Raw genomic sequence first — 22,575 nt, forward strand, 5'->3', positions numbered from 1 at the left:
TTTTTCAGTGCTGTTGTAACTTCAAACAGTCACTAAATGAACTGTTGTAAGTCGAGGACTACCCATACAGAGAGAAAAAAAATCCAGCAAACTCCCCCTCCTTTTTTTTGCCCTTAAAGTCACTAACACAGTCAAAACTCCTCCTGATAGCACACAATCGCACTAAGTGGATGAAAAAAGAAAAAAAAGTGATGTCTTATATAGCTTGGTATATAGAGCATGGAGTAATTAGTATCACACTAATTGGGAGAAAGAAAGACTCTGGACAGAAATCTAACTTCCCCATTAAGAAGAATATAATAAGTTGGCCAGGAGATTTTAAATTATCATTCTTTGAAGGATCCTTTTAATTATAACAAGGAAGATGTGATAAAAAGATGTGATAAAAAGAAGGATGCCCGATGAGCATCTTTCATTCATTTCTCACTGCTAGAAGAAGTTCTTGCTATCAACAATTCTGTATTTGGATTACAGAGTTCTCCTCCTGCAACATTCCAGAAGGGAAGTAGATGAAAATTTAGGGCACATAAGCCCTTCCAGTCTACTCCTTCAAAGTAATTCATCAATATAATCCCATTAAATTAATTAAGCTTTTTTATTAACTCCAATCTATAAGATTTTCTGTATGAAAAATAATCTATTAATTTAAATTTGTAAGATTTATCTTCATTCTAAGGTCAACAATACCTGCAGAAGTAATTTAATTTGAACATTAGCAAGACTGCACTTAAAAATTAAGTTAAAGGATTTTAGTTTGAAGCCCATTTCAATGAAAGTGGCCATTGTTAATACTCTTATCATACTTATTGAAATGTACATTTTTTTTAAAAAAATGACCTTTATTCTAAATATGAAGGACTAGGAAAATGGGATGCATGGAAATGAGAAAAAAACACATTTGATGGCATTCAATTAAATCTAATTAGATTGGTTAATCAATTTTTCCCCATGTCTTTAAATTTTTCACCATTTGTTATAATGAAACTTACAACTGAGGAGCAACTTTCAATTAGACTGTGGGATGGAGTTACCCAACAGTTAGAAAGTTTATGTACCCTCAAGTTCTGCACTACTGGATTAAAATGTAGGTAATTTTTATACAGTGTTTTTAAAGAAAAAGGAAAATAAAATATTCTTTAATAAGAGAAGGAAATTGGGTTCTTAATCAAAGTGTTTTCTTTTGATTCCACAGATGATATTCTGAATGGTAGAATTGTACCTTGAAATAAATTTTGTAAGGGAAGCATACTCACAGTCCAATTTCTTAGAACTGTAGCCTTTGATATATTGCAAACAAGATGTAGGCAATGCTTGTTTGGAGTGCACCAAATCAAGTCAATCCTAGTTTATGAATGCATTAGGTACTATTTATATAATTGGAGCCACTTCTACACATTGCAAAGGTATTTATTATTTATGTTACAGGATAGAGCATAAATACTAATGGGAAGAATATAGGAAATCAAATACAGATTTTTTAAAAATGAGCCAAGATGTGGTGGGAAATTAACTAAAAAGATAAATAAATACCCAGTAAGAACATTGGATGGCTTGACTTGAACGAATCATGAACACCTCCCACCCCGTTAAAATAGGAACACAAATGTGTTTGATGGTTATTTCTTATGGCTGCCAAGATTATTCATTTTTGTTCTTCTTCTATGGAAAAACTGAAATAATGCTTTAAGACTACTTTTAGTGTGTGTGAATAATTAGATAAGTTCCCAGCATTTTAGCTTCTCCAAATTTGTTATTTCCAGTACAGTTGCTGTGTGTCATTGGAAAGTGCCACCATTGAGCAATAAATGTGGTGCAATTTACAGAACACTAAGCACTTTTTAAATCTCCCCAAAACTTGATGAGGCTTTGGTGATTGATATTCATTAATAAAAAAACATGTTTAGTTTTATTTGAATAGCATATGATGTTGTTGAATCATTGAAAGTTGCACTACAGTACTTTGTCAGTGATACTTATTTTTTCTCAAATAATAATAATAATCCTGAAAGAGATTGAAGGTTTTGCCACAAACAATATATTGTTTCTTTCCTTTCTGCATAGAATTACATTGTCTAGCAGTCAAGCTTGTAAGTGATGACATCTTTCAGACATTAAGAGCCTAGAAGACTTATTGGGGCTATATTTTGTTCTGTTAAGTTTTCTGATATACAGATGTTGTCCCTTGGTAATCTTGCCAGAGCGGAGTGTCAGGTATCTGCTTCTAACAAAAATGTTTTCTTAGATGTCTGGAATATAGTGTCAAGGTTCCAACTGATGAACCCAACCAAGCAAACACCTCTGAGTCATTCTGATCTCTTAATGTAAAACTTTATTGAATACATCATTTTGGCATGTATGAAAGCAAAACCAGCTCTAGCAAACCCCAGCCCAAATCCCTAAAGTAAAAGAATAGAATTCCCCCTCTCATCCATGAACAGGTCATATTGCCCAATTAGGTGTGATTATATTGTTATGAGAAAATGTCTCTGAGTTGGGTCAGGCACCTGGTGAATCGTCCTTGATTCTCTCAGCTGCCTTCTTTATCTTTGTAACCTGCATTCCAATTCACCATCATCCCCCCTAGTTTGTTGGCAAGCTAAGAAACAATAATTGTTGTATCAGCAAGGTGAGCTTCAAGCTTGACATATAGTCTCATACTCTATCTGTAGTTTCTCTTCTCACATTCAGAATTAGCAATTGTGTTCTATGCCTTCATAATTTTGGGATATCAAGCACCTCAACCTAAATATAGAGTCAGAGGTGGATTGTGATATTAGTTTAAGACAAAGTTAACTGAGTAACTTACTGTTACAGATATACAACAGCCATGAGTTTACAAGTAGTTCTGAACTTATAACCATTCATTTAGTGACTGTTCAAAGTTACAATGGCACCGAAAAAAGTGACTTATGATCAGTTTTCACAGGATCATTGCAACATCAAAATTTAATGCTTGGCAACTGGTTTATATTTATGATGGTTGCAATCATGTCCCAGAATCATGTGATCACCTTTTGTGACCTTCTGACAAGCAGTCAATGGGGAAGCCAGTTCAGTTAACAACCATGTTACTAGTTTAACAACTGCAGTAATTCACTTACTGAATTAAGGAAAGTGGAAAGAAAGGTTGTAAAATGGGCAGAACTCACTGGACAACTATCTCACTTAGAAACAGAAATTTTGGGCTCAATTGTGGTTGTAAGTCAAGGACTACCTTGACTGACAGCACCATTGTCTGGAATATTATGGGGGAGATGAAGTCACAAATACTATGACTTCCATACTTCTGACAAACATCAGAATGTAAGAACATAAGGGTGGGATTTGCATCATGAACTCACTACACATTTCTAACCATCAAAGCCTGCTGTGGCTGTTGCTGGCTTAGTGTATGTTAAGCCATTCTAGTAGGATGGAATTGGTAGCTTGCTTTTCTCTCCTGTGTGGCTTTTATTATGAGCTATAAGGTAAAACATGTCATATACGCTTAGAGATACTCTATTTGCACTTAGTACACCCAAACACAAACCCCAAAAGCATCAAGTTGCTGAGATTTCAGATTCAGGTACACCTAATACAGGTGTCCCCAACCCCCGATCTGTGGACCAATCCCAGGCCGCAGCATGCCAGCAACTGGTCTGCACAAACAAGTAAAGCCCCATCCACGAGATACAGGCAGCACATAAAACCACTCACCCTCCAGTCCGCGGAAAAATCACTCTCCATGGAACCGGTCCCTGGTGCCCAAAAGACTGGGGACCTCTGACCTAGTAGATTAACTTTGCATGTTATGCTGGTTCAGTTTGTCTTAGAATCAGAGTTTAGTTGAATGTTGTCATTATTTTCTTGAATGGTCCTCCCAGGCGCACATGTTTACCTGCCACTTATTTAATATTTTTATTTTTATTTTATTTGACGAGTGCTTGTATTTGAATACAGTAAAAAAAACCTTGTGATCTTGTTAGCATATTTTAATCTTTTTGTCTTATATGCATGGATGGGATGGATGAGCCACAGGGATTGAAAACACCTTCATAAGAAGCTGTTGCTGTCATTCTTAGATCAACAATGAAAGGTGAAGCCGGAAACATGCATCAAGGTGGATTTTCTCCCCAAAGAAATCTCATTGCATGTTCAAAAGGGAAACTTGTAACTTACTTCTCTCTCTCTCTCTCACCCACACACACACTCTCTCTCTCCGTCCGTCCCTTCATCCCTCTCTCCCTCATCATTGTTGTCTGAAGAAGCTATTGACTCCCAGTTACATGTACTGTAGTGTCAGAATCCATTTATATCACATTTCATAAATGTATAGGTAGAACAATGTGCTTATTCTGGGGATTCTGCCATCTCTCCGAAGGGGGGGGGAGAGGATAGACTTTAGGCATCTTCAAACAACAGGGAACATTTGAACAAAAAAGGAAGCAATAACCATAAAACCAAGGAGAGTTCCCTTTCCCATGGAAGGGCCTGACATCTGACCAAATGGATGAGGGGAGGGGCTGAAATGGGAATGCTTTATATAGGATTGAAATGTAACTTTGTTAGATTCCGTCTTGTATTGCCACAATCGATTCCATCCTAGTAAACATTTTCCTTTTGGACTAAACTTGCATCCAAGAGTTCTTATTTCCTAAGATGTGGATTGAGGTGGGTCCTGACATGTAGGCTATTTTCACACAACATTTAACCAAGTCAGTTACAAGCCCAGCAGCTACTATATTTGCAAGTATGTTAAGCTTGGTTGTTGTTGTTGTTGTTGCTGCTGCTGCTGTTACAATTATTTTGGCCAGGGGATTAATAATAAAATATTTTATTCAACTCCCAGCTCTACCACTTTCTGTTCACACTTTGACAAACTTGTGGCAAAAGGGACCCTTCTAATTCTTCAAAAGTTTTTAACATATCATAACTGTACTGTGTTGCAAAAGTCTCTTGGAAAGGATAAGCGATGATGATGATGATGATGATGATGATGATGATGATGATGATGATGATGATGATGTAATCCATTCAGTTGTGTCCAGCTCTTGGTGATTCTATGGACCAGGTCTCTCCATATCTTCCAATCTTGCACTGCTTCTTTGAAATGGAAAAATCCATACATTTATTTAAGCTGAATTAGCCTATTATAAATGGACTCCTTTTCTCATTCTTAAATCTCCCCCTTTTAATTTAACTTTTATTTTATTTTATTTTAAAAAAATCATTTTAAGCTATACTATTTGCATTGCCTATAGCTCCCTCCCCTAAAATATTACGTTTAAATTAGCTTCAAATTCTGGTGATTCTGGTCAAGTTGGGTCTCTAAAATTCCTGTTTGACCATAGCATAGTCCTTCTTACCTTCCTTCTTTTACCTATATTGCTGGACTAGGCAATATTTTGGGGACAGGGCCTATAGTAATTTTGGCAGCATGCTGTAGAAATAGCCTTAAGCTGGCTGCACCATTGATCAAAGGAGTAGAATTAGCCGAAATGTTTTTATATCAACCCAGTGGGCCCTAAGGCATTCCTTTAGCTGAGTGGGATGTTAAAGAATGGACTTCATTATTCTAGTTGCATATTTATTATTATTTTCGTTGGAAGGAAATTAGGAAAAGGAGCTTAGAATTCTCTGTTAGTTGGCATAATAGTCTCTGAAAACCAGACAGAATAGGACTAAATTTGGTATAGGAGGAGAAACAGTGGTGGGATTCAGCTGGTTTGCACCACTTCGGTAGAACCGGTAGCTAGCTTTTTGTTGCCCAGGCCCAGAATGGACTTCTGAAAGCAGCATCCACACAGAGAACTGGTTGTTCACATAATTGAATCCCACCACTGAGGAGAAAAGGAAACAAGAAGTTAAAAACTGAGCTGCAGTTTGGGGCTTCAAGGAAAAATATCACACACACAAATTAACGCACACATCCAGTACATCCTTAAGGAAGAGGCAACTGAGAAACAACTCAGAATGGTATTGACTGTGCTGTTCTAAGCCTGCCTTCTTTCTTGGTCACATGACGCCCACGATGTGTTTCCCACATAAAACCACAGTTGCAACATTTATGGTATCGAAATGAGAGTCAACTATTAGTAGAGGCGTGTTCCATATGTCGAACAGAAGACGATCACCTTAAGAAACAAAAAGGATTGCACCAGACCTGATTGCTTTTTTTTTTAAGAACAAAGGCAAGACTAAAAACAACAAATAAGCATGTTCTCCATTGAGAAATAATGCCAATCTTGTATTTTCATAGAGGGGAAGAGATCTAGAAATAAAAATCCAAAACTTTTAGTTTTCCTGTTCTGCAACATTTATTTACTTTATAGTTTTATTGAATACTCCAGCATAGTCTCTTCTTACTTTCTGGCTAAAGTTCCTGCTTCCTATAGGTTTGGCTCCATTAATATTTAGAGATGCCAGACTATATAGTTCTCCAAACAACTGTAAGTAAGGTGTCATCCCACAATAGTTATCATTTGCTTCTAAAAGGGTTTGCTCCAACTCCTATTTATCACCTATTCCGATTCTGAAATTGGTTTTCACTTTAGCCAGATATTGCATACTTTGCCCTAGGCCAGTGATGGCAAACCTTTTAGAGACCGAGTGCCCAAACTGCAACCCAAAACCCACTTATGTATTGTCGGGTGCCGGGTGGGCCTGGCCCATTGGGTGGGTGTGGCCCATTGGGTGGGCATAGCTCACTGGGTGGGCGTGGCTGTGGTGGTAACGGCAGACTGGGGTGGGACTAAAAAGTTCAATCAATCAATTCCAACTTTGCAAGATCTTTTTCTTTTCCATGAGAAGTTGAAATTGATTGATTGAACCTTTTTTTTGCACATGGCGGCGAAGGCCTAAAGTGAAAAGGTTTTATAAAACCCAGCTGAAGGCCTAGGACTGGGGCAACAGCATGCGTGCCCAACAGAGAGGGCTCTGCGTGCCACCTGTGGTGCGCGTGCCATAGGTTTGCCACCATGGCCCTAGGCAGTCCTTGAACATTTCAAAGATACTCCTAAGCATGTTTGGTGATGTCCACGTGGTGAGGGTTCATTAGAAACTCTAAGCCAGGGCTCCCCAACCTTGGCAACTTTAAGACTTGTGGACTTCAAGCCCTAGAATTTCCCAGCCAGCCATGCTGGCTGGGGAATTCTGGGATTTGAAGTCCACAGGTCTTAAAGTTGCCAAGGTTGGGGAGCCCTGCTCTAAGCCATATGCAGTTTCCTATTTAAAGATTCAAGACATTCTTTGATATCCTGTCTTGAAGAAATGTCCAGATAGGGAGTGAGATTTCTATTTAATGTTACTTCTTTCAGACAAGGATTCAAAAATAATGTCAAGTTGCAGTTTTCTGCTACAATTGTACGATAAGGCACACCATTACTAGGTTTGGAACTTCTTATAATAGTATCTTACAATAAATTTGATTTTATGTTTACGTTATCAACTTTTCTGTTGAATGTAACAATAGAATTGTAAAAATCCTTCAAAGGCTTGTTTTTCCATGCAGATGAATACACCTCTCTTAGCAGCTTCATCTTTTCCAGAATATTTTTTTTTAAAAAAACAAAAACAAAAACCAGCGTTGCAAAAACTTTCTTCTGAAGGGTGTGCAGTCTTTTGTCTTAGCTTTTTAAGGCATTCTGTATACATCCTACATAACTTTATATAATTTGATTTTTTTAGACTTCTGGAACAGATTCTAAATCATCTTATATCCAGTAGAAATATGATATAAGCAGATCTTATTTTCCAGAGCTGCTCAACACTAGTGATTCATTGGGTCTGTGACCTCACCACATACTGTCATATCTTCCCTGGCCAGATAGAAAGTGCACTGGATATAATCTAATTAGATGGGGGGAAAAATGATACAATTATATTACATACTGTATCGTGTGTTATATCGTTTCTGAGGAAGCATGAATTCCTATGCAAACCATTGTTTCCCAAAGCTGGTATTGAATATGAAAGAACTAAATGCAAACCAAGCATTATGAAACTGCCTTATCCTCCTAATTACTGAAATTGTATTGTGGTTTTAATTATGAATAATGTATAAATTAATATATCGGTATTAATGTTGAAGCATTCCATGTCCTGAGTATTATGATAAGCATGCTAATTGTACCACAAATGGCTAATTGTCTACGAGAAATAGGTCCTATATCAGATCAGTTCTAGGATACCCATTCAAATAGGAATGTGCAGGTAAAAATTTCTTTCCCATTTGAAAATAGTCTTATTAGATCAGAAAGAGGAAAGACAGTTACATTCATAATAGTCAAACGTAAAGAAAAATATTTGTTCTTTTTGGGTAAACATGACAATTTTCACCAAGCTGCAGTGCACTCATTTCTTTTTGCAATCACACAAACACAAAGACTATTAGCTACTGAATCTATATAGGAAGATAATTAGAGGTGTAAATTTGCAAGCAAATGGGACAAGCTAAAACAATTATAGCCAATGGAACGGTTGTAATCAAATGAAGTGAGATTAGAACTATAGCTTTAGGCCCTGATCTAGCTATCCATGGGCAGAGCAATATAAACCAATGAGAATATTTTCTCTTGTACAAATGCTACTTGTGATAGGTCCAGCTGTTAACAACGGTATAAATTGTCTTTTGGTGATTCATAGAGAGAATGGAAGGCTACCTTTGAATCCGCACATATACCCCATTCCTGCTCCCAAGCAAATAACTGGCATGATGGTTGCCATCTCTCTAGTCTCTCCATATGCAACTGTTATCTAGATTCTTCCTCCCCCTTGCAACATATACGAAACCTCTTTGCAGGTGGTCTGCGTGGAATCAACACTGATCATGAATATAAGCTTATTGCTGTATGTGCTTCAGGTTTCCTTGTATCTAGGCATAGGCTGTTGAAATCAATGATGTAAGTAATATTTTAAATGAACCAATTTAACCATCTAGAAAATGCTCATATGGATGCATAAAAAACACAACAGCTATTCTCAGTTTAATACTAAATTATCAGTTTCCCCTATACCTAATGAGGAATTATGACACCTAGAGAAAGCTATCAAACGCTGCAGTTGCTATATAGACAGACAATGACAAATAACCCTTATTCACAGTTATATTTCCAAAAATATATTTACAGTCTATTACAAAGATTACAAATGGAAGTGTCTATGTAATGGGATTATGTTAATTCAAATATTTTTGTTTATCTTTTTTACAGATTTCTTTAACAAAGGGTGAAAGAAGAAAAAATAGCATAATCAAAATTATTTTTTCTAACAAAATAAATAAATAAAACAACAAATAAAACATTGTACAGTGCTGTAAAAGGAAAAGAAAATGGTAGGAGGGGAAAATTATCTATTTGAATTCTTTGTAGCTATCTTTGGTCCTAAACGTGGGAAAACACATTATATAGCACTGAAAAAAAATGTTCCTTTCTGTGATGCTCTGTTAAGTAAAATAGAAAAATATAGTGCATTTTCAATGTATTCAGAGCTCACTGCACATAAATGTGTGTACAAAACAAGACAGTATAAATAAAATGTACAAGTTTTACAAAGGAACATTTACAGGGTGATTTTTTTCATTTTTTTTCTTTTTGTGGATGCCCACATTATCAAACAAGTCTTAATTTATATGACTGATCCCTGGGATCTTTCTCTATGAAAACCAATAGAAGCATCCCAGTTCTCTTTGGAAGTACAGCTATTCACTGCTGGGTAGCTCACGATTTTCATATTTTTGACAGCATTAGTCACCTGTTTCATATATAGTCCTGTGACACACTTTGTTATTGCTTATGGTAATTACATATTTCACTCAACTCAAGTACACATATATTAAATTAAAACTGGTATTTTTTCTTTAAAAAAGGGTTCTCTCACTCAACAATCATCTTTCAGTCAGAAGTTCTGAATTCATGCGCCTAGAGCAGCTCATTGAAACACACACACACACACACACACACACACACACACACACACACACACACACACACAATATGAAATGTTGAAGTGCCACTTGCCTTATATTCCTACACCTGTAATAGAAAATCCAAAGGCACCATCTGACAGGAACATGTCCCGTGCAAGCCCTGTAATCTGTTGTCCATCTGTCACTCATTTCATAGAGCTTGCACAAGAGAACTGCAATCCAGAGAATGTTAGGTAGACTTGGGGACCATGAGATCCTACCAGCTTCAGAGCACGATTATGTTTTGAAATCCCATTCATTTCAATGTGCATAGCTTCCTCATTCTGAACTGGGCTTGTCTCAAAGTATGGACCAGAGAAAGATATGTATACTTGGCCTGTACATTATTAGTGGCAACACTGGTGAGAATTATGTGAATTGCTGCAGACTGGGTCCTGTCATTGCTTGCCACTACAGATGAGGTTGTCTATGGCAAGGAAGGCAATCTGCCTACCCACGTTTCAAACAGCATGATTGGTAGAGGTATGGGCAGAAAATAAACTCCAGCTGATAAAAGCAGAGTGTATCCACCCACCTGAATATGCAATTTCTTCTGAATTTATATGCAGTCTCTGGATTGCATCCTCACATTCTTATTTCTGCAAGAGGGACTACATTCATCTTAATCTCATATTAGCCATATGCTTATTATTTCTCCTAGACCTTCTAATGTACATTGTTGAAAAAAATAAAAAAGACACCCAATCCCCTGCAAGAACAAACACCCAATGTGCTCTGATTAAAAGGCTAAGCAACACTATAGGACTTGTACTTGTTCTGTTTATGCACCTACCATCAATCATTCCATGAAAGGGCTTCAACCCATTTAAAGTTGCAGTTGTACAAGCTTCATTTAACCCAGGCACCCTACTAAAACCATCTTTCAAACCATTTCTTAAAAAGTGCCTAGGCATTTTTAGGGAACATTATTGCTAGGTTCACCATTTTATTCATTTCCTGTTTAAAGAAGAGTGTGTGATTTAGTTATACAAAATTATTTTAAAAAATATCAGAACTCTTGGCAATGATTTTTTTTCCTGATTTCCTGCCAATTAACAAACCACATCGATGTGGTGTGGAATAAACAGACAAAAAATAGATGCCAAAAAAAAAGAAAAGAAAAAAAATCCTGGCCAACCCTGCTTCACCCGCCCAGTAGCTATAGCCTGATACACATTTCCCTGTTACACTTCTTGTGGCTGTAGAAATTTGTACAATCTTTCAAAACTCCCCAGTGTAATAATGTGTCATATGCTTAGCACTAAGAAGGTCCAAAGATATAAATGCAACACTAAAAGAAGATCAATATGAAAAAAAGGAACACAACTGATTTCTTAAAACAAGTTTGAAATGAAAGTTTTAAGGAAAATATTTGTTGACTTTAACAATATCATGATTTTTATCTGACAAATATATTCTTTCTTTTAAAATCCTTTATGTACACTTTAAAAAGTCCATTAGATAAAAAGGAGGTTAGAGAGTTCAAGGTGTTCGTAGGTGTTTCAGGTAGTACTTTGTTTATTGTCACTTCTTTTGTTGCCGCCATTAGTAGGTCTGTTTTCCCTTTTTAAGTAAGTTTCTGGTGGCACTTAGGAGTTCAAGTCTGTAGGTGCTTCTGGTGGGGCCTCCTGTTACCTGCATGAAGGCTCTGTCAAATCATGTGTCTTCTAGCAGCGCTTCATGGAGACTGAAGGCGGGCACTGTTCTCTCGAGTCTGTCCCCTCCCTTGGAAGGGAGAAATGTCTCATCACACTTGGATGCCAGTGCCATGCAAGTGTAACATTTGTGCTCTCATAGTCTGAATGCTGCTCATGATTTTCTTTTGATGGCCAACCAATGTGATTCCTAAGCTCATTATGTCACTAGGGGAGGGAGGAAAATTCAATATTAGTAATCTTTCAGTAGAAGGGAACAAAAAAGAAACAGCAATAGTGATACAACCAAATGATATTCAATGCGCTATCAGCATGCCTGGCTGTTCAGGTGATTTACTTCACCATATATGACAGGGGTCTTCAAACTTGGCCCTTTTACGACATGTGGACTTCAACTCCCAGAATTCCTCAGGCAGCATGCCTGGCTGAGGAATTCTGGGAGTTGAAGTCCACAAGTCATAAAAGGGTCAAGTTTGAAGTCCCCTGTTATATGATGAAGTAATCACTTAAGCCAGGTATATATGCTCAGCACTTTCTGTTGACGTAGACCAGGGGTGTCAAACTGCCGGCCCGCAGGCCGGACGCATCACGCGGAAGCCGTGCCCACCCCATTGCTGGCAATGGCAAAACAATCCCGATACGTTGCGCGACGTCACAACATTGCAAGTTTGACATTTCTGACATAGATTATGGTGAGTAAAAATAAAATTTTAAAAACTGCTATTATCTTCCACTAATTGGCGAGGGTATATGTTCCAAGGAGATAACATGACCCCTGCCGTGAAGGTTAGATACTAACTATAGCTGTTGCTTTTCTTTTTTTAAAAGGAAGAGAAAGAAGGAGCACAATCTTAACATTTTACAACTTTTTTTAAGACTTAACCCCTCCCCCTTGACATTCTGTCATACAGAGTAGCACACTGAGATATTTAATGTCCTCAAGTCACGTTGCTCTGAAATGCAGCTTCTTTACTTCTTGTGTGGTGGTCACACAAAGAGTAAAGTAGCTGAAAATGTTTCAGTATGAAGCACTTGTTTGCATAAAAAAACCAGAAAGGGTAATAAAAATCTGGTGTATGCTCAGAAGGGGCTACCTTGGGTCAATACTGCCCATAATCATATTGAAGTCCTTAACTAGTAAGAAGCAAGTTCCCCAAATGACAATAGTTTTTATTACTCTGCAAAGTCAAACCCTCTTTTATAATAATTAAACAAATATTAGCAAGCGACCAGAATTTTCTGTGGTACTTTTTTTTCCTCTTAAAAGAAGGCTGGATAAGGTGTTCATCGGGTGACTAAATCTTGAGGATTCTTAATACATAAATTTTATATAATCTGGCCAAGCATTTCTTGTCTGCCAATTAAACGAAAACAAAGAGAAACAGAAATAGGTAATGTAAGCATTCAGTTCACTTACTCAATAGTCATCCTGGCTACCGTCTCAAGGTTATTGTAACCTGCAGCAGAAAAATTATCCTTGTATCTTTCCATCTTGATTGCTTGCAACCATTCCCCTACAGAGCAAAATGTTGTGAAATCAGGGGTGTTCTGGTCCAGAAGAGGGCTGATTGGTCTAGGTTGAATGAAAAATATTGTTTTAGGTAGAAAAAAAAGAAACATAATTCAGTATTCATGTTATCTAGTAGAAATATAATAAATACATCAATCTAAAATGTATATAATAAAAAGCAAAAATGCAACAAATGCTTAACTGTTAAGTATCTATAAGCCTATATTGCTGTGTAACATTCTAGTAGATTATCAATACTTTAGAAATGGTCTGGTACTCCACTGCTTACCTGCTGTTTTCTCCTTTCCTCTCCTATCTCCTTGTTTTTGTGTAAATTGCTCAGTTATCTTTATCCTGCTCCCTTTTCATCCCTGCAAAATTGTTACTAAATTGTAGCTACATCTGGTCATCAACAGTAATAAAGGATTTTATTTGAATCTACCGCTGAGTTACAACCATAGAAGTCATCTAAAAGTTTTAGATGTTTCAATATTTAGAAGAAAATAAAACCTCCTTTTTTTAAATAATGAAAACATAGGATACTTGTAAAATAAATATAATTGATTTTTATTTGATCCCTCAACACCTGAAATGGTAAGAGGAAGAGGAGGAGGAGGAGGAGGAGGAGAAGAAGAAGAAGAAGAAGAAGAAGAAGAAGAAGAAGAAGAAGAAGAAGAAGAAGAAGAAGAAGAAGAAGAAGAAGAAGAAGAAGAAGAAGAAGAAGAAGAAGAAGAAGAGGAGGAGGAGGAGGAGGAGGAGGAGGAGGAGGAGGAGGAGGAGAAGGAGGAGGAGGAGGAGGAGGAGGAGGAGGAGGAGGCGACATTTCTTTATTTGAAATCGTATGCTATGTGTTCTCCTTGAAGACTGGGCTTAACTTTACACATCTCAATATAAGATGGAACTTTTATTCAGAATAGGTGACTATATCTAATCTAATACAGTTATAGGAGTAATGAATGTTTCTGATTTCTATTTAGGTAGAAAATACAAATATAACTGCTTCACTAGTGGTAGATTCCTTTTCTTGCTGAGACTTTCAGAAGGAATACAAGAGAGGTATTAAGGAATAATCAATGATCATCAATGAAAAGAAGATATCCACTATGTGTGTGTGTGTGTGTGTGTGTGTGTGTGTATTATTGAAGAAAAGAGAAAAAGAAAGTCATGATGGAGTTCATACTGCAGGGAATTAATTTTCTCTTTGTGTGTGTGTGATGTTCTGCTTGGTACGTGGCTTCTAAGAAACCATCATAACCTGCACTACCTCATCCTGGAGGGCTGTGAAAACATCTAGATAGGAGATTTGTACCTGATGGATATGTTTTTGATTTATGATCCTTGGACAAGATATTGTGGATATCAGCAGCTCTAAACTATCAGTCTACAACAGGCCTGCTCTTCTTTACAGGTGAGAAATCCTCTTCAGATCATTATCTGCCTAATTTACAACTGCTCTGTCCTAGCATCTGTTGGCTGATTTACAGCCGAGCTAATAAAGCCAATGGAAATATGCTAATTGTTTCCTGCTTGTCTGGCATTCAGTCTAGTGCAGGACTGATCAGCACAAGTCCCACTGGCTCAATAGCACCAGTAACAAGCACCAATGTAGGTTTGCTGAGAAAAGTTTTTTTTTAATAAAACATGATGTTGGGCTAGTGATATGAAATGTCTCATAGACCTTGGGAATGTGGAGACTGGTGCACAGCTGTTAGAGGAGAGAACAGGGCTGTTACAGGAAAGATTCCTGAGTCAGGGGTAGTTAGGGAGAACTGTGAGAAAGAGACTCAGAGTAACACTGTTTAATTGTGCTAAGTTTACATTGAATTGGAGATTGACAGGCTTTCAGCATTCTATTGCACTACCTTACCAGCAATAAAGATATTTCCAGAAATCCAAATGGTTCCGGTTTTCCACTGTCAGAGTCTTGATAACGAATTTGATTTATTTATCTGTCTATTTCAAGCTACACACTTCCTGACTCCAATTGACTCTGGGCTGACCACCTAACTCTAGTTGCCTTTTTGGAGGACAGAAGATTTGCAAAAGGTTTTTGTCATGTGGTCAATCCCACACATTACTAAGCAGCAGAATTAGAGAAAAGCATGAATTAGAAAAACAATACATGTAATGGTCTGCCTCATATGCCTCATCTTGGGTTGTTCTAAGATGTATGAAACCAACAATTCAGAAATGTTTTGCCCTGCTTACAGTTGGAAGGCTTTGAACCCTTAATGTTAAACTGAAGAGTGATAAGAGTGATGCAGAAGAGGCCTAAGGAAAATGTGTGGGTGGCAGTGTAGTTCAGGGGTCTCCAACCCCCAGGCTGCAGCCCACTACCAGGCTGCAGCGTTTGAAACCGGGCCAAGGGAGAGATGGCAAGAGTTTATGTGAAGAGATGGCAAGAGTGTATATGAAGCTCCACTCACACAAGTGGAGGGTGCTTGCGCTCATGTGCGAAGCTCCATTCATGAGTGGAGGGCACTTGCACTCACATGTGAAGCTCCATTCATGCGAGTGGAGCTTCGTGTGTGAGCGTAAGCACCTTCCACTTTCACATGAAGCTCCATTTGCCCCTCTCCCCCTGAGCTGGGCCAGGCTGCCAAGCTGGAAAGGTTTGGGACCTTGGTGCTGTAGTTGACTGCTCTCTTGAAGAAGTAAGGAAGCCACAAGATAATTTGTGAGGCATCCATCTATTATCTATCTATCTATCTATCTATCTATCTATCTATCTATCTATCCATCCATCCATCCATCCATCCATCCATCCATCCATCCATCCAATTTACTCTGGGTGGTTTACAAATAAAGTTAGAGACATTCTAGTAGAGACATACTAGAGGTTAGGCTTGAAAAAAGATGAGGGGCTAGAATAGCTTCTGAGTCCGCATCGTAAAGCTTGTGTGCAGAGCGCGGCTCTCAGATAGGAAGCATGGGTTTACAGGGTTTACAGTGTGACACCAAGGCATACAGAGACATAGTTCATATCCACTTGAGGTGGGATGTTCCTGAAAAACTGGAGCATATGAAATGGAGCCTCTTTAGAATTGTTTGGCTAAAGGATGGATGTCTTCAATGGGAAAACAAACTGATGTCACTAACCACTTAAATGAGTTGTGAAGAAAAGCCAAAAGAAGGAAAAAGAAAATGGGTGTGGAGAGATAAATAATTATAAAAAAGAAGGATGATCAAGCTAAGGATGCTCACTGGCCTTCCAGCAAATGGTCTTCAGAGAGAGTCATACAGCCATAAAAGCTAATAGCTAAAGATACCCATGACTTCCAAGCTGCCCAGAGTTACCTTGAGGTAAGATGGGCAGCCTATAAATATTATAAATAAAATAAAACTGGCCTAATCCTTTTCTGAAGCCAGCCAAATTTGGTAGCACCAAATTTCATGGTAACAGATTTCAAAGTTTAATTATGTGTTGTGTAAAAAAAAATGTCTGTCCTGATGTTCTTTCAAGATTCAATTTCACCTTTGATCCTAGAAATAGCTTCTCGTTTTCCACCACATCTTGCCAACATTGTGAATAATGATGCATAATGCATCTCAAACACAAGCACCCTCTCATTTGTTTCCTTTCCAGATGAAAAAGACTCAAATGTTGCAACCTTTCCTCATAAGGAAGATGTTCCTGCCCTCTTCATCATCTTAGTTGCTGTCTTCTGAGATTTCTCTAGTTGTACTATATAATTTCTGAACGAGAAATGAACACAATATTTCAGCTGCAGTTGCACCACTGATTTATGTAACAGCATTATGCGACTGACCTGTATTTTTTTCTTATTCCCCCTAACATATTGTTGACCATTTTTACAGCGGGAGCATATGGTGACTTCCCTGAACTATGTTCAACTGTTACATTCTAAAGTCATATATAAAAGCATCAGTTAAAAATACCATTCAGAAAGCAAAAAATGTCACTAAATTGTCTTTTTGCTAAGGATGGCAGTGAAAGTCAATTTTTTAAAAAAGTAAAGATTTCCCTGTCAGTCGTGTCCACTCTTAAGGCCTGATGCTCGTCTCCGTTTCTTGGCTGAGGGAGCAAGCGCTGTCCAAAGACAATTTCCCTGGTCATGTGGCCAGCATGACTATATGCCAAAGATGGATGAAAGGCTGTTATCTTCCCGTTGAAGTGATACTATTAATCTACTTGGCAATTGCATGCTTTTGAACTGCTAGGTGGGCAGGAGCTGGGGCAAATAACAGAAGCTAAAGTACACATTTTCAGCAAATAATTGGGGTGCCAATCATAGAACTGCTTCTCTATAGCAAAACAATGATTTTTGGACAGATCCGTGGTTTCCTGAAAATAAGCCCTAGCCTAAAAATAAGCCCTAGCTTGATTTTGGGGAATGGGCCTAATATGAGCCCTACCCCAAAAATAAGCCCTAACCCTAACAATCAAGCTAGGGTGGGGCTGGGTGGCTGGAAGTGCCTCACACACCCCACACCCTCTTATTGTTGCAGCCAAGCCTCCCATGCCCCAACACCTGCCTCGCCAGCCCACTGTTTCTGCGGTCTCTTGCTGCCACTGGTGCGAATCGAACCCAGCCTCCTTTTTGCCTTAGGAAATGCCTCTGCAACTGAGAATGGAGCTCTGGATTGATGTGTGTGGCACCCCCCAGCCTCCATTTCACCATCAGAGGCTTTCAGGAAAGGTCTTTGCAGCCGAGAACAGAGCTCTTGAGGGGGCACCATGCACATCAATCCGGAACTCAGTTCTTGGCTGCAGAGACCTTTCCTGAAGGCCTCTGATGGTGAAATGGAGGCCAGGGGGCTCTGTGTTCATCAATCCAGAGCTCTATTCTCAGCTGCAGAGGCATTTCCTGAAGGATGAATGGAGGTTGGAGGTGACGCACGTTAGTGGCAGTGAGAGACTGCAGAAGTGGGCTGGCTGGAAAGGGCTGTCGGTGCCACCGCTGTGAAGTGAAACAGGGGAAAAGACATGCCCCGAAAATAAGACCTGGGTACCTCTTTTGGAGGCAATAAATAAATAAATAAACTGAGTCTTATTTTCAGGGAAACATGATAATTTCACATAAGACAATTTATGACGCATTCTGAGATCTTATACAACCTGAACCTCTTTTTCTACTCTCCAAAGCCAGAAAATTATTTCCAATGGTGCTTTCTATCACTTTTTTTTGAGGAAAAAATGAAATAAGTATCAAATAGGTGTATCAAACCTAACATGCTTAAAATAATTATTTTTAATAAAATTCCACAAACTTCTGTTACAATAATCAAATTACTACTGTTCCTTCAAATTATAGTGCTTCTGTAGACATATTCTTCTGCCCTTCAAACAGCAGTATATTCTGATCTTCTAATCCTACCCAGAAGGCAAATGGCCACATTTTACACCAAGTATTTTTTCAACAGCATATAGATATCTTGAGGTAACCCAGTATGAAGTTAATTAAGCAAATCAACAGCTAATTGGAGTGAGATAGTCAAATTCTAAAAAAAAATATTTCTAAATGATTTATCTTTTTTTCAGAATGGAATCTCGCCACATACAGCTGTCATTTTCTTTTGGCTTATGATAAGGAACATCAATATACATCAATATAACCTAGATTTAATACCTATTTTACCCTTGTAAAAGCATCTGGAATATGGAATGCTTGAACTTATCCCAAATAATAATGGCGGGATAACAAAAATTGAAATTAAATAAATCATGGGTCAACAACAGCTGAAACAATGAACAGCTGTCTAGTATTTTATCCTATAATTTAGGAATCTAATCCATAACTTACCTACTACAGGTTCCTAAAGGAGTCTTCAAGCTATTTGGATTCCGAATCATTTTATCCAGAATGCCCACAATCTGTTCAAACTTTGGCCTTTCTGCACGTTCTTTCTGCCAGCAGTCTAGCATCAGCTGGTGAAGGCCTGCTGGGCAGTCCATGGGTGCTGGCAAACGATACCCTTCTTCAATTGCTTTTATAACCTAATAACAAAACCCGCCATGAGTTTAAATTTTTACAGCTCATGAAGAATCCACCAAATTAAGCAAAGTTTTATGAAACATGTCTTTCAAATAGAACCTACTGTTTCTAGCACAAGAATTTCTGTTGTTGTAGAACACTGTAAACTTGTTTTTATTGTCCATGCCTATTAAACAGATTACAGTATTTTGTAATGTATGCTGATAACATAAGCTGCATACCTAGTCAAATCAGCAGGAGGGAATAGCAATTAAATTCACCATGGGTGCAATTGAGAAACGGATACATGAGATACTCTTTGAAAGCAATATTTATTTGTCCAAGAGGCTCTGGCAGGAAACAAAGCATGATTAAATAGTCTGTGTATACATCTAGGTATCTATATCTAGATGTAAATGAAATGGATGAATGAAAACTAGTGGATAATAGGAAGAAAAAAAAAAGGAAAAAAAGGGCTTTCCCATGTTGACCCTCTCAGCAAAAGTCCAAACTAGATGTGAATCTAATCAAGGCTTGACTATAGGATGTTTGAGTGAACCGTTTAGTATTAAACATAGTGTAGACCAACATAATATCTCTAAGATCAATTAAGCCACTATTGTTTTTTGCAGCACTGATTTGTTGATGTTGAAGTAAGAAAAAAAACACCAAAACAAAACCAGAGAAGAGGATCAAGAAACTTTTGAAAATTCACATAACATTGATAAACTGAAGTGTGGTTTTATAAAATACCAACACAATGGGCAAAATAGCATTCCACTGATAATCCAAAAAAAATCTTGTTCTACAATTTTTTGCATTATCCTCTGGAATTATAATACAAAGTTGTTGTGATGGGTAACAAATATAAGTCAAGCATAATGTTTACAAAGAGTTTTAGACACTTTTACATGGGTTTTCTGAGCTATTAAAACCAATATCTTAAATGGAAAACTTTATGTAAATAAATCATAGATAGTAATAAAGTGGGCTTCATGACATAATGGCAAAAACAAAAACCAAACAACCCACCTTTCTCCTTCACAAATGATTACTTGCTATTTTTCTTACCTTTATTCTGGAAATAATATTATTATATTAGCAGTGAACAATTTAAGCTATAAATATTAAATTAACGAGTGGCTTCTTGTTCTACAAGTACAAGTAGGAACACCAGCTTTACAACAATAGCTATATGCTATTTTATTTTGGCCACTTATCAGTAATATATGTAAAAAATGCATATAGGCAGATTGCAAACACATCATTTTAGCACTGTCAACAAATTTCAGGTTTGTTTATTGCTTAGCTAATAAAATAATCCTTTACTGAACCTTGCTTGCACCTTGACAAAAGTTTGCAACTTTCTTATAACTGTGTAATATGCATCTGATAACAGATAATTTACATAAAAATGTATTTGAGCTTCCTGAATAATCCTTTAGGACTTTCAATAAATAATGAGGGAGGATGTTTTATAGAAATTACCATATAACAATTTATGAGCCATTGTTTTCATGTTTCCTGTGTTGCAAGTGAAATAATGCTCATCGCTATCATTCTTTTTAACATTCTCCTTCAAACACCACTGAATGCAATGCCTCCAAGTAGGCCAATAAAATGCTCTGTGGAATTTTGGTATTGTAATCATTCTAAGGTATCTTGCTGGCTTAAAGATATACATTTGATTTCCCGAGGTGAAAGAACTGTATTTATGTAACCCAAATCTATATGCCAGACCATATCACAAACACACTATTTAATCACTGACTTGGGTTTTCAATATCCCATTAAAACAAGGAAATCTTAGGAGAGGTTGTAATAACACAGTTCCCCCTCCAACTAACATTTTAAATAGATGGAAATTTAGCCAAAAATACATGGAGCGCTATACCATTAGAAACAAACTTTAACTCTAGCCATACGTTGAGAATAACTATCCATTGTTATGACTTCACTCTCACAATCCTTGCTTTGAACTGAAGTCGTGTATTTGTAACATTAGGGAGATCTGAAATAAATCTTTAGGAATGTCAACTATGGAATTTTTAGTTTCACTTTATATATGGGCCATATAACAGCTGTGTTCAGGACTTTGCAAGACATATTTTTATTGAAGCAGAAGTAACGTGAGCACATTTGAATTTGGTATATATTACAATAACTAGCATTTGGCAGACAGAATTTAAATGTACTGTCCTTTTTTTCACGATGCCTGCAAAACAGCCCTATTTCTGAATGTTGGGAAGGTCATTAAGCAATTAGAATGGCTGAAGTCTCTTTATAGTTGAAATGTCATCAGGACATTGCAATAGGAAAAGAGAACAACCTGTGAGAAACAGAAGCCAAGGTAGAACATTTCACCTGGAACAAGAGTCTCTCACTTTCATCTAATTTCCATCATTAAACTTTGTTTCTGCATCAGAATCATGATTAGATTAAACATACTTTGAGGATCAAATTACAGATACTGCTCCATTTATGACTGTAATCAAGTCTAGAATTACAGTCCTAAGTCATGATGATGATTCAGTGGGCCATCTCATGACTACGACCAAGTTTATCTTTTTGGGGTGGTCATAAAGCGAAAGCTGTGGTCATTCATTGAGCAGATTGTTTGCTATGGTTTTTTTTATGGAAACCAGAAGTAAATGCTGGTCACATGACCCAGCAATGATGCGAATGGCCATAAATGTAGGCTGGTTGCCAAGTACCCGAATGGAATCATGTGACAGGGGGCGTACCGGCCATCAGAACTTCAAACCCAGGTTGTAAGTAGCTTTTATGGAAATTCTTGAAATGTTGAATGGTCATTAAAGGACCAGTTGCAAGTCAAGGACTATTATAGTTAAAAGTTGTATATGGGAAAAGAGAATAAGGATGTTAAGCCAAGCTCTAGGATATTGCAAGAGTGGCATGAGGAATGTGAAGAAAAAGAAAAAGACAAGACATGAAGATTGAGAGCAGAAGGGGGAAAAAAGTAAAACAGAAGAAAAAAGGAATTCCAAGTAATTCCAGACAGAAACTCCTTCAAAATCATTAGCAAAATTGAACCTCCCAAGCAGCACTCCAAAACCCATGATGTACACTCAGCAATACATTTGTATCACAGACGTCTAACAAAAATATTTCAACTTTGCAACCATCTTCCTAATACAGTAACATCACAGGCACTTGTCAGAATGGAAGGGCTGTTGGAAATTGATGAAGGACCTATACAGAAGGACCTTGTGGATGGGGAATCCAAGGGAAGAAGGAAATACTAAGTGGAAGCTTCTGGCAAAAAAACTTAAGTATTAATGCAGTCCAGGTTACTGGGCATGGATAGTAGAGTACTAAAGGAAGATAATGGGGTAATGGAAAAATAACTTGGTGAGGCATCAATAGGCTTCTCGGCTTGGCCCTGTGAGCCAATACTTCAAATGTGTCTTCTTTTCTACCTACTGTGAAAATTATCCAATCAGGATAGCATGGCAATAAGTCTCTTTTGCACTTGTGAAAATGTGAATTACATAATGCATAAATAAAGTT

At 37.5% G+C, this 22,575-nt stretch overlaps 1 protein-coding gene across 1 annotated transcript in view; it reads right to left on the reverse strand.

Annotated features, from left to right (window-relative positions):
• Nucleotides 1-9,952: 9,952 nt before the first annotated feature.
• EPHA7 (EPH receptor A7) overlaps nucleotides 9,953-22,575 on the reverse strand; it is a 176,002-nt gene continuing 163,379 nt past the window's right edge. Inside the window, exons 15-17 of the mRNA XM_081314541.1 lie at nucleotides 18,874-19,067; nucleotides 13,016-13,171; nucleotides 9,953-11,805 (exon numbers count right to left, since the gene is read on the reverse strand). Coding sequence (XP_081170667.1) covers nucleotides 11,691-11,805; nucleotides 13,016-13,171; nucleotides 18,874-19,067 — 465 coding nt within the window. The 3' untranslated portion in view covers nucleotides 9,953-11,690. The remainder of the gene's footprint in view (nucleotides 11,806-13,015; nucleotides 13,172-18,873; nucleotides 19,068-22,575) is intronic.

The sequence above is a fragment of the Vipera berus genome (assembly GCF_964194415.1).
Source record: "Vipera berus genome assembly, chromosome: 1".
Lineage (NCBI taxonomy): Eukaryota > Metazoa > Chordata > Lepidosauria > Squamata > Viperidae > Vipera > Vipera berus.